Source organism: Rhinopithecus bieti, unplaced genomic scaffold (assembly GCF_001698545.2).
Source record: "Rhinopithecus bieti isolate Rb0 unplaced genomic scaffold, ASM169854v2 scaffold_42598, whole genome shotgun sequence".
NCBI classification, from domain to species: Eukaryota; Metazoa; Chordata; class Mammalia; order Primates; family Cercopithecidae; genus Rhinopithecus; species Rhinopithecus bieti.
In genome coordinates, this window is record NW_016817168.1 from 46,768 (window position 1) to 59,385 (window position 12,618).

The following is a 12,618-nucleotide window of genomic DNA, read 5'->3' on the forward strand; positions in this document are numbered from 1 at the left end:
AAAGACTGATACCCTAAAAGAGATGGGAGACACAGAATGGCAAAGATGAAACTTGTTGCGCACCGGCATGCACCGGTGCACCCATCTCCACTGCTGTGGTGGGGACACCCCAAGGTCAAAATTTATGGGATCATTCACTCTTTCCTTTGCACCTCAAATCAGCCTTGCTGCCAAAATCTGTCCAGAATCTGTCTACTTCTCACCCACTCCTTGGCCAGCTCCCCTCATCCCTAGCCAGGACTGGTTGCATTCACCTCTGCCCTGGTACCCACGTCCTGTTTTCAACCCCTAGTCTTTCTTCAATGGCTGCCAGGGGGAGCTTGGAAACACCTGAATGAGGTTAAGTCCTGCCTCTGCTAAGAACCTTCTATGGGCCGGGCGCAGTGGCTCAAGCCTGTAATCCCAGCACTTTGGGNCCACTGCACTCCAGCCAGGGCGACAGAGCCAGACTCCGTCTCAAAAAAAAAATAAAAGAAAAAGAACCTTCTATGGATCCCACCTTACTCTGGGCAAAATCCAAAGTCCTCAATGCAGCTCACAGTTCTTGTTCCATGACTTCCCCTTCCCCCCTCACTAATTCTGCTCCAGCCACAATGGCCTCCTCACTATTCCTTAAAAATCTCACACAGGCCAGGCGAGGTGGCTTACGCCTGTAACCCCAGCACTTTGGGAGGCCGAGGTGGGCGGATCACTAGAGGTCAGGAGTTCTTGACCAGCCTGGCTAACATGGCAAAACCCCATCTCTAATAAAAATACAAAAATTAGCCAGGTGTGGTGGTGGGTGCCTGTAATCCCAGCTACTTGAGAGGCTGAGGCAGGAGAATCGCTTGAGCCCAGGAGGTGGAGGTTGCAGTGAGGGCCGAGATCTCGCCACTGCATTCCAGCCTGGGCAACAGAGCAAGACTCCATCTCAAAAAAAAAAAAAAAATAACAAAAAAAACAAAAAACTCAGACACAGTCCTGCCTCAGGGCCTTTGCACAGGCTATTTCTCCAGCCCAGATTTGCAGCGGCTCCTCCTTCCCTCCTTCAGGCCTCTGCTCAAATGTCACCACCACAGAGAAGCCTCCCCTGACCAACCCAGCTAAAATTTTAACCATAACATATTTTTTTCTTTTTTTCGAGACAGACTTTCACTCTTGTTGCCCAGGGTGGAGTGCAATGGTGCAATCTCAGCTCACCGCAACCTCCGCCTCCTGGGTTCAAGCGATTCTCTGGCCTCAGCCTCCCTAGTAGCTGGGATTACAGGCATGCGCCACCACACCTGGTTAATTTTGTATTTTTAGTAGAGACGGGGTTTCACCGTGTTGGTCAGGCTGGTCTCGAACTCCTGACTCAGGTGATCCACCCGCCTTGGCCTCCCAAAGTGCTGGGATTACAGGAGTGATCCACGGCGCCCAGCCTATTTTGTGTTTTTAGTAGAGATGGGGTTTCTCCATGTTGGTCAGGCTGGTCTCGAACTCCCAGCCTCAGATGATCCGCCCGCCTCAGCCTCACAAAATGCTGTGATTACAGGTGTGAGCCACCGCGCCTGGCCCAATACTTTCCATTTCTCTTCCTTAAAACACACACACACAAACTAAAATCACACTACTTACTTGACATAAACTATATTTAATTTATCTTTTTTTTTTTTTGAGACAGTCTTGCTCTGTCACGCAGACTGGAGTGCGGTGGTGGGATCTTGGCTCATTGCAACCTCCACCTCTTGGGTTCAAGCAATTCTCCTGCCTCAGCCTCCCGAGTAGCTGGGATTACAGGCACCTGCCACCACACCTGGCTAATTTTTGTATTTTTAGTAGAGACAGGATTTTACCATGTTCACCAGGCTGGTCTTGAACTCCAGACCTCAAGTAATCCACCCACCTCGGCCTCCCAAAGTGCTGGGGTTACAGGCATGAACCACCGCGCCTAGCCTAGTGTTTTCCTGAGACGAAGTCTTGCTCTATCGCCCAGGCCGGAGTCCTATAGGGCAATCACAGCTCACTGCAGCCTCAATCTCCTGGGCTCAAGCTATCTTCCACCTCAGTCTCCCATGTAGCTGGGACTACAGGTGTATACCAGAAAGCTCAGCTAATTTTTTTTTTTTTTGGTGAGACAGGGTCTCATTCTGTTGCCCAGGCTGGAGTGCAATGGCACAATCTCAGCTCAATGCAACCTCCACCTCCCTGGCTTAAGAGATCCTCCCACCTCAGCCTCCCAAGCAGCTGGGTCTACAGGAACATGCCACCACCCCCAGATAAATTTTGTTATTTTTTGTAGAGATGGGGGTCTCGCCATGTTGTCCAGGTAGGTCTGGAATACCTGGGTTCAAGCAATGTGCTCACCTTGGCCTCCCAAAGTGCTACAATTACAGGTATGAGCCACTGCGCCCAGCCCACGGCTAATTTTTTTGTAGAGACTGGGGGGGTCTCACTATGTTGCCCAGACTGGACTCTAACTCCTGGGCTTGAGGGATCCTCCTGCCTTGGTCTCCCAAAGTGCTGGGAACACAGGCATGAGCCACCATGCCTGGCTAGAGCAGGGATTTTTATCTACTTTGTTCGCTCTGTCCTCAGGGCTGAGGAGATGGCCTGGCACACTGTAAATGCCTAGTAAATGTTTATTAAGCTGGGCACGGTGGCTCACGCCTGTAATCCCAACACTTTGGGAGGCTGAGGTGGGTGGATCACCTGAGGTCAGGAGTTTAAGACCAGCCTGGTCAACTTGGTGAAACCCTACCTCTACTAAAAATACAAAAAATTAGTTGGGCGTGGTGACGCACACCTGTAGTCCCAGCTACTGGGGAGTCTGAGGCAGGAGAATTGCATGAACCTGGGAGGCAGAGGATACAGTCAGCCGAGATCGCACCACTGCACTCCAGCCTGGGCAACAGAGAGGGACTCCGTCTCAGAAAAAATAAAAATAAAAAATATATAAATTAGCCGGGTGCGGTGGCTCACGCCTATAATCCAATCCCAGCACTGTGGGAGGCCGAAGCGGGCAGATTAGGAGGTTAGGAGATCGAGACCATCCTGGCTAACACGGTGAGACCCCGTCTCTACTAAAAATACAAAAAATTAGCACTCGAGATGGCACCACTGCACTCCAGCCTGGGCAACAGAGCGAGACTCCATCTCAGAAAAAAAAAAAAAAAAAACAGTTCATTGAGTGAATCATTGAACATATGAATAAATGGCTACATGAACTAGATTGCACCATGCTGGGGGCGGGACGGGCCTCTCTGAAGAAGTGACATCTCAGAAAGGCCTGAAGGATGAGAAGGAGCCAGCCACAAGTTAGGAGGTAGGAAGTAGGAAAAATCAAACCAGGCAGAGGGAACTGCAAGTGCAAAGGCCCTGAGGCAGGATATGATTTTTTTGCTGGTGTGGCTGGAATGGAAATACAGTAACAAGAACACAGCTGTAGAGAGGACAGAAACCCTCCCTTTCCAGTTGTTTGTCTCCTGATTATTGAGTTTTAAGGATTCACTACATATTCTGTTTTTTATTTGTTTTATTTATTTATGTTTTAACAGGGAGTCTCCCTCTGTAGCCCAGGCTGGAGTGCAGTGGCGTGATCTTGGCTCACTGCAACCTCTGGTTCCTGGGTTCAAGCGGCTCTCCTGCCTCAGTCTCCCCAAGTAGCTGCGATTACAGGCACACGCCACCATGCCCAACTAATTTTTGTATGTTTAGTAGAGACAGGCTTTCACCATGTTGGCCAGGCTGGTCCTGAGCTCCTGGCCTCAAATTATTCACCTGCCTCGGCCTCCCAAAGCACTGGGATTACAGGCGTGAGCCAGCGCGGCTGGCCCATTATATATTCTGGATACAAATCCCTTATCATGTATTTTTCTCCAAGTTTGCAGCTTATCATTTAGTGATGGCGTCTCATTCTGTTGCCCAGGCTGGAGTGCAGTGGCACCATCATAGCTCACTGCAACCTCCTGGGCTCTAGCAATCCCCCGACCTCAGCCTCCCGAGTAGCTGGGACTATAGGCATGTGCCACCACACCCAGATAATTTTTGAATTTTTTGTAGTAATAGGTAATATGTAATAACAGTAATATGTAATATGTAATATTACTATTACGTATATTAGTAACTTGTAATATGTAATAATAGTAATATTATAATATGTAATAACAGTAATAAGGTAATATGTAATTAGTAATTATAGTAATAAGGTAATACGCAATAATAGTAATAATAATATGTTGCCTANCTGTTGCCCAGGCTGGAGTGCAGTGGCACCATCATAGCTCACTGCAACCTCCTGGGCTCTAGCAATCCCCGACCTCAGCCTCCCGAGTAGCTGGGACTATAGGCATGTGCCACCACACCCAGATAATTTTTGAATTTTTTGTAGTAATAGGTAATATGTAATAACAGTAATATGTAATATTACTAATACTACATATATTAGTAATATGTAAAAATAGTAATATGTAATATGTAATATTACTATTACGTATATTAGTAACTTGTAATATGTAATAATAGTAATATTATAATATGTAATAACAGTAATAAGGTAATATGTAATTAGTAATTATAGTAATAAGGTAATACGCAATAATAGTAATAATAATATGTTGCCCAGGATAGTTTGTAACTCCTGGGCTCAAGAGATCCTCCCGCTTTGGCCTCCCACAGTGCTGGGATTACAGACATGAGACACTATGCCTAACTCAAAACGTGTCTTCTTATACATTTTTGTTTTGCTTTGTGTTGTTTTTGAGACAGGATTTCACTCTGTCGCCCAATCTGGAGTGCAGTGGCGTGATCTCGGTTCACTGCAACCTCTGCCTTCTGGGTTCAAGCGATTCTCCTGCCTCAGCCTCCTGGGTAGCTGGGATTACAGGTATGCACCAGCACGTCTGGCTAATTTTTGTATTTTTAGTAGAGTCAGCGTTTCACTGTGTTGGCCAGGCTGGTTTCAAACTCCTGGTCTCAAGTGATCTGCCCATCTCAGCCTCCCAAAGTGCTGGGATTCTAGGCACCCGGCAGGCCTAAGAGATTTCAAACTTATTTCTTAGTAGAGAGACCATTCCAGTAAAGTCTTATGGTGACTCTCCATAGGCTGACCTAGAAAGGGGAAGCAGGGGGCTCCTATCCTCTCTGCCTCTCCACTTGTACCCAGTCAGAACACAGCCTGAAATCTACCTACCAGTCTAACCCCAGAGACTATGCAATGGGGAAAGAACTCTTTTGAAAACGGTGGTGCTGGGAAAACTGAAGAGTAACATACAGAAATTAACTCAAGGCTGGGCGCAGTGGCTCATCTGTAATCCCAGCATTTTGGGAGGCCGAGGCGGGCGGATCACCTGAGGTCAGGAGTTCAAGACCAACCTGGCTAACATGGTGAAAACTTGTCTCTACTAAAAATTCAAAAATTAGCCAGGCATGGTGGCGGGCGCCTGTAATCCCAGCTACTTAGAAGGCTGAGGCAGGAGAATGGTGTGAACCCGGGAGGCAGAGCTTGCAGTGAGCTGAGATAATGCCACTGCACTCCAGCCTGGGCGACAGAGCAAAACTCTGTCTCAAAAAATAATAATAATAAAAATAAATAAATAAAATAATTAGCCGGGCGTGGTGGCTCTCACCACCTGTAATCCCACCTACTAGGAAGCTGAGGTGGGAGAATCACTTAAACCCAGGAGGCAGAGACTGCAGTGAGCTGACATTGTGCCACTGCACACCAGACTGGGCAACAGAGTGAGACCCTGTCTCAAAATAATAAATAATAAATAATTGGACATAATAGACAAAGGACTTAAATAGGCATTTCTGCAGAAAAGATATTCAAACAGTCAATAAGCACATAAAAAAAATCCTTAACATCACTCATCAGGGAAATGCAAATCGAAAGAAAGAGATACGAGCCTGGCGAGGTGGCTCATGCCTGTAATCCCAGCACTTTGGGAGGCAAGGTGGGTGGATCACTTGAGGTCAGGAGTTCGAGACCAGCCTGGCCAACATGCCGAAACCCTGTCTCTACTAGAAATACAAAAATTAGCTGGGTGTGGTGGTGGGTGCCTGTAATCCCAGGTACTCGGGAGGCTGAGGAAGGAGAATTGCTTGAACCCAGGTGACGGAGGCTGCAGTGAACCGAGATTGCGCCACTGCACTCCAGCCTGGGTGACAGAGCAAGACTCCGTCTCAAAAAAGATAAAAAGGAGATACCATGTCACGCCTATTAGGATGGTTCCTGAAGGGACTTTTACTTTTGAAGATCTTGGGGTTCCTCTATCCCCTGCATGCAATGCCAAGGAGGGTATTTTGGGGACAGCTGTGTCCTGAGCCACCTTCTCTCCAGGATGCCACTTGTAACTGGCCTTTACCCGTGTTCTGTTTGCCAATTGCTCTCCCCTCCAGAGAGCTGGTCTCTTCACTCCAAGAGAAGGGACTGTGGAGCCAGGAGGCACTCCTACCTCCATCCACCCCATCACTTAGCCTCTGACCTGCCTCCTGGGCCTCAGATTTGAGTTCCAGAGAGAGACCTTGTTGAAGGCCTGGACTCTTCGCATCCCTGAGGTCACATTGCCTCTTCTCTCACCTGCTGCACTAACCCTTCCGATCAGGTCTCTCTGCTGCTCTGATTCCTCCCCACTCACAAACAATCCATTCCTACCTGCTGTTGAGAGAACCACTGTAACCCCAATCAAAAACAGGTATAATCCCAGCATTTTGGGAGGCCGAGGCGGGCGGATTACCTGAGGTCTGGAGTTCAAGACCAGCCGGGCCAACATGGTGAAACCCCATCTCTACTAAAAATACAAAAATCAGCTGGACATGGTGGCAGGCGCCTGTAGTCCCAGCTACTCAGGAGGCTGAAGCAGGAGAATCGCTTGAACCCTGGAGACAGAGGTTGCAGTGAACCGAGATGGCGCCACTGCACTCCAGCCTGGCCAACGGAGCGAGACTCTGTGTCAAAAACCGACCAACCAAACAAACGAAAAACCCTCAAAACAAACAAACGGGTAGAATCACCACACAACCCAGCAATCCCACTCCTAGGTCTATCCCCAGAAGAATTGAAAGCAGGGATCTCAAGCAGATACATGTACACCCGTGTTCACAGCAGCATAATTCACAATGGCCAAAAGGTAGAAGTGACTGATGTGTCCATCAACAGATGAATGCATCAACAAAATGTGTTATATCCATTCAATGGAATAGAATTCAGCCTTAAAAAGGAAGGGAATTCTGACACAGGCTACAACATGGATGAATCTTGAAAACATGCTCAGTGACCCAGCACTTTGGGACGATGAGGCGGGCAGATCACCTGAGGTTGGGAGTTCGAGACCAGCCTGACCAAACTGGAGAAAACCCCATCTCTACTAAAAATACAAAATTAGCTGGGCGTGGTGGCGCATGCCTGTAATCCCAGCTACTCAGGAGGCTGAGGCAGGAGAATGGCTTGAACCTGGGAGGCGGAGGTTGCGGTGAGCCGAGATTGGGCCACTGCACTCCAGTCTGGGCAACAAGCGCGAAACTCTGTCTCAAAAAAAAAAAAAAAGAAAAAAAAAAAGAAAACATTATGCTCAGTAAAATAAGCCGGTCAGAAAAAGACAAATAGTGTGCAGGAAATTCCACTAACATGAGGGCCCTGGAGTACTCAAACTCGGAGACAGAAAGTAGAAGAGTGGGCGCCAGGGGCTGGGGAAGTTAGGGAAATGGTGTGTTTGTGCTTAAAGTTTCAGTCTGAGAACATTAAAAATTCCTGGCCAGGTGCGGTGGCTCACGCCTGTAATCCCAGCACTGTGGGAGGCAGAGGCAGGCGGATCACAAGGTCAGGAGAGTGAGACCATCCTGACCAACATGATGAAACCCGGTCTGTAATAAAAATATAAAAATTAGCTGGGTGTGGTGGTGCGTGCCTGTAATCCCAGCTACTTGGGAGGCTGAAGCAGGAGAATCGCTTGGACCTGGGAGGTGAAGTTTACAGTGAGCCAATATTGCGCCACTGCACTCCAGCCTGGGTGACAGAGCGAGACTCAGTCACAAAAAAAAAAAAAGAAAGAAAAAAAAAGTCTTGGAGGCTGGGTGAGGTGGCTCGCACCTGTAATCCAGCACTTTGGAAGGCCCACACAGGAGGATCGCTTGAGCCCAGGAGTTCGACACCAGCCTGGGAAATGTGGCAAGGACCCATCTCTACAAAAAATGAAAAAAATTAGCAAGGCATGATGGTGTGTGCCTGTGGTCCCAGTTACTCAGGAGGCTGAGGTGGGACGATCACCTGAGCCCTGGAGTTTGAGACTGCAGTGAGCAGTGATAGTGCCACCGTATTCCAGTCTGGGAGATAGAGTGAGACCCTGTTTCAAGAAAAAAAAAAAAAAGTCCTGGAGATGGACAGTGGTGATGGTTGCACAACAATGTGAATGTAATTAATGCCACTGAACTATACACTCAAAAATGGATAAAATGGGCCAAGCAGGATGGCTCATGCCTAAACTCCCAGCACTTTGAGAAGCTGAGGTGGGAGGATCACTTAAGGCCAGGAGTTTGAGACCAGCCTGGGCAACATAGCAAGACCCTATCTCTACAAAAAATTAAGAAGTTAGCTGAGCATGGTGGTGCATGCTTATAGTCCCAGCTACTCAAGAGGCTGATGCAAGATGATTGCTCGAGACCAGGATTTTGAGGTTGCAGTGAACTGTGATCGTACCACTGCACTCCAGCCTGGGTGATACAGTGAGACCCTATCTCAAAAAAAAAAAAAAAAAAAAAAAGAGGCCAGGCACAGTGGCTCATGTCTGTAATCCCAGCACTTTGGGAGGTCAAGGTGGGCGGATCATGAGGTCAGGAGTTCAAGACCAGTCTGACCAACATGGTGAAATCTCATCTCTACTAAAAATACAAAAATTAGCCGGGCGTGCTGGCGGGAGCCTGTGGTCCCAGCTACTTGGGAGGCTGAGGCACAGGAGAATCGCTTGGACCCAGGAGGCGGAGATTGCAGTGAGCCAAGATTGAGCCACTGCACTCCAGCCTGGGTGACAGAGCGAGACTCCATCTCAAAAAAACAAAAACAATAACAACAACAACAAAAAAACCCACTCTTAAGGTGAGATAATCATAGATCATCAGTTTGGGCCTTTGATGATAATGTCTATTTATTTATTTATTTATTTTTGAGATGGAGTCTCGCTCTCTCGCCCAGGCTGGAGTGCAGTGATGCAGTCTCAGCTCACCGCAACCTCTGCCGCCCGGGTCAAGCGATTCTCCTGACTCAGTCTCTCGAGTAGCTGGGATTACAGGCGTGCGCCACTACACCTGGCTAATTTTTGTATTTTTAGTAGAGATGGGTTTCACCATGTTGGCCAGGCTGGTCTTGAACTCCTGAACTCAGGTGATCCACCCACCTCAGCCTCCCAAAGTGCTGGGATTATAGGCGTGAGCCACCACTCCAGCCGATAATGTCCATTTATTGAGCATCTTCTGTGTCCTAGCTGCCAGGTTAGATCCTTTCAGGCATAGAGTAATAATAACAAGACATTTATTGAATGCTTGCTGTGTGCCTGACACTACGAAAGTGCTTTATGGCCGGGCGCAGTGGCTCACGCCTGTAATCCCAGCACTTTGGGAGGCCGAGGCAGGCAGATCACTTGAGGTCAGGAGTTCGAGACCAGCCTGGCCAACATGGGGAAACCCCGTCTCTACTAAAAATACAAAAGTTAGCCAGGTGTGGTGGCGGGGCGCTTGTAATCCCAGCTACTTGGGAGTCTGAGGCAGAAGAATTGCTTGAACCCAGGAGGTGGAGATTGCAGTGAGCTGAGATCGTACCACTGTACTCCAGCCTGGGCGACAGAGACTCCATCTCAAGAAAGAAAAAAAAACCAAACTTATGTGAAGGCCACATTCTAGGCATTGTGCTATACTGTAACATGCATTAATGCTCCATTTCCCAGACAAAGAAACTGAGGCCGGGTACGGTGGTTCATGCCTATAATCCTAGCACTTTGGGAGGCCAAGGCGGATGGATCACTTGGGGCCAGGAATTTGAGATCAGCCTGTCCACCAAAGAGAAACCCCGTATCAACTAAATATACAAAAAAATTAGCTGGGCTCTGGTGGCATACACCTGTAATCCCAGCTACTCAGGAGGCTGAGGCTCGAGAATTGCTTGAACCAGGGAGGCAGAGGTTGCAGTGGGCCAACACCGCTCCACTGCACTCCAGTCTGGGTGACAGAGCGAGACCCTGTCAAAAGAAAAGGAAAGAAAGGAAAGGAAAGGAAAGAAGGAAGGAAGGAAGGAGGAAAAGGAAAGGAAGAAACTGAGGCACAGAAAGGATGAATGCCATGGGTATTAGTAGCAGAGCATGGATTTCTTTTAAAATTTGTTTATTTTATAGAGATGAGGGTGTTGCTATGCTACCCAGGCTGGTCTCGAACTCCTGGGCTCAAGCCATCCTCCCACCTCAGCCTCCCAAAGTGCTGGGATTACAGGCATGAGCCACCACACCCGGCCTAGAACATGGATTTGAACCCAGGCAGCTTAGCTACAAAGCTGCGTCGAGTGTCTTACCCCGGGGCTCACAGAGCAGGCAGGTCTGGTGTCTCCCCTGGCTCCCCGTGCTGTTCCACCTGACTCACTTGTAGGTGGTGCCAGGCAGCCTTTATGGAAAGGCCTGGCATTTGCTTTGTGAAGGTCACACAGAGGTTGAGGGCGGGTACTGGTGTGTGTCTCCCAGGCAGGCGCGTGGTGCCAGGTGACACAGCTGTTTGGGGGGCTGAGTATGCAAGAGTCTGGGGGAGAGGGAGGTCTGTGTGCCCCTGGGCATCGCACGTAGACATCTCTGTGGCATCGCATATCTGCCTGTGTGAGCAGGAGCTGGGTGCTCATGGGTGCCTGTGTGCATCTCTGTGTCTTTATCTGTGTATTTCTCAGTCTGGGTGACTTCATGAGACCATGTTGCACTGATACTGTGACAGTCCCTGACCCTTGTGTGGGCATGAGGTACGTTCCTGTGTGTATCTCGTGCAGGTGGGAGTCCAGCTTGCAGGAACACGTGTGGGCCCTGGGTGTGTATTTTGGTGAGAGTGTGTCTCACTCTCACAGAGAGTTCCTCACTGTGGAGGAACGCAGTGTAGACGAGGATGTGTGAGGGGTGGGCCAGGGTTGCTGTGGTCTGTGTGTCACCTGTGTGCGGCTATGAGTCAACTGCAGGGTCCTCTTGGTGCAGCCAGAAGACCCACACCTAGTACGGTAAACACCAGGCGACCCGGATTGCCCTGTGTGCGGCCCTGTGTGCGTGTCTGTGTTAGAGACCATGAAGCAGGAAAGCAAGAACAAGGCTAGAAACCCACAGCCCCAGCTCAGTCCAGCCTATTTTAAACACCCTCCATGCATCCCAGAATCTCCCCGCCCCACCCCCAACCCAGCTTGGTTTACAGCCGGGCAGCTCCAGCATGAGAGGGGGTGGGGAAGGTAAGGCTGGAGACACTGAGCCAGGCAGGGACTTAGGGACCTGGTTCTAGGCCAGTGGCCTGGGAGTGGAGCCCAGGTGACGCTGGACACCCATATTTGCAGTCAAAGTGAATGCCAGAAGCCCAGGTTTAGGGGCACAAAGAGGGTGATGAGTCCTACCTTGGATAGGCAGGAATGGACCCAGCACCCACTTTGGGGGCCACCATCTTCAAGAAGCCCTCAGCAGCACCCCAGGCCTTTAGGGCCAGGAAAGGGGGTGGGGCCCCAGCCAGATCCTGGAAGCCACTTAGGGGACTCACCCAAGTAGACTCAGCACCCCCACCCCCCCAGCACAGCCAGTGCCCTTCAGTATTAAAAGAGAAGACTGACTGGCCACGGGTCACCCACCTGACAGATCTGCCCTGAGGGTGCCGACGGGTATCCTCATCGCTGAAGGAGAAGTGGGTCAGGGACTCGGGGCCCGTGGGGGGCAGTGCCAGGGCAGGGGGCCGGGGCCGGGCCCGGGGCGCTGCACCGGAGCGCATGGGAGCCAAGCGCTGTCGTCGGGGCGCGCATGGGGACGGCGGCAGGGCGGTGTGGCGCGCGCTGCTGGCCAGGCCCAAGGTGTCTGCGGCCTCCACTGCCGGCACCGCCTCCACGCCTCTGGTGACCCCCCCAGGGACAGCCCCGGGCGGTCGGGCGTTCCCGCGTCTGCACGGGGGAGGGGAGCGCACGGGCGCTCTGTCTGCCTCCCCCTGCAGGGGTTCTGCGGAATCGGACGCACACTTCCCCCCGTCTCCTCCCTCCTAGGCCTCTGGGGTGCCCCGGGGCTCCGGTTTCCCGGCTCCAGGCCCGCCCTCCTGCCACCGCCTCCGGCCCCGCCTTTCCCCCCTCCCCGCCCTGACGTCGAGCTGGGCCCGCTCGAGGTCTCTGATCGCCATGCGCCCCCGGGGAAACGGGACTCGTTCCGAGTGTGGGGCCGGGTGACACAAACCCAGGGGAGGGGAAGGGGCAGCTCAAGTGTGGGGAGGAGAGACTAAACAGAGACAGAAGAGACAGAAGTGGAGACAGAGATGCAGGACGCAGAGAGAGAGACCCGGAGAGAGGGAATGATTTCCCTGCACACACCCTGGGGACCCCACGCGGGGCTCCCAAAGGCCCCGGCCCCTCCTCCTCTTCTGTCCCCGCCCCATTTCGTTCCTGGGGCCAGTCGCTGGACCCGGTCC

At 50.8% G+C, this 12,618-nt stretch overlaps 1 protein-coding gene across 5 annotated transcripts in view; it reads right to left on the reverse strand.

Annotated features, from left to right (window-relative positions):
- PDE4A (phosphodiesterase 4A) overlaps window positions 1-12,618 on the reverse strand; it is a 54,979-nt gene that overhangs the window by 25,601 nt on the left and 16,760 nt on the right. The window contains exon 1 of one of the 5 annotated variants that reach the window (XM_017855913.1): window positions 11,801-12,221. The exons of the other annotated variants lie outside the window; for them this stretch is intronic. Coding sequence (XP_017711402.1) covers window positions 11,801-11,937 — 137 coding nt within the window. The 5' untranslated portion in view covers window positions 11,938-12,221. Of the gene's footprint in view, window positions 1-11,800; window positions 12,222-12,618 lie in introns of those variants that run through there. 5 annotated transcript variants of the gene reach the window in all.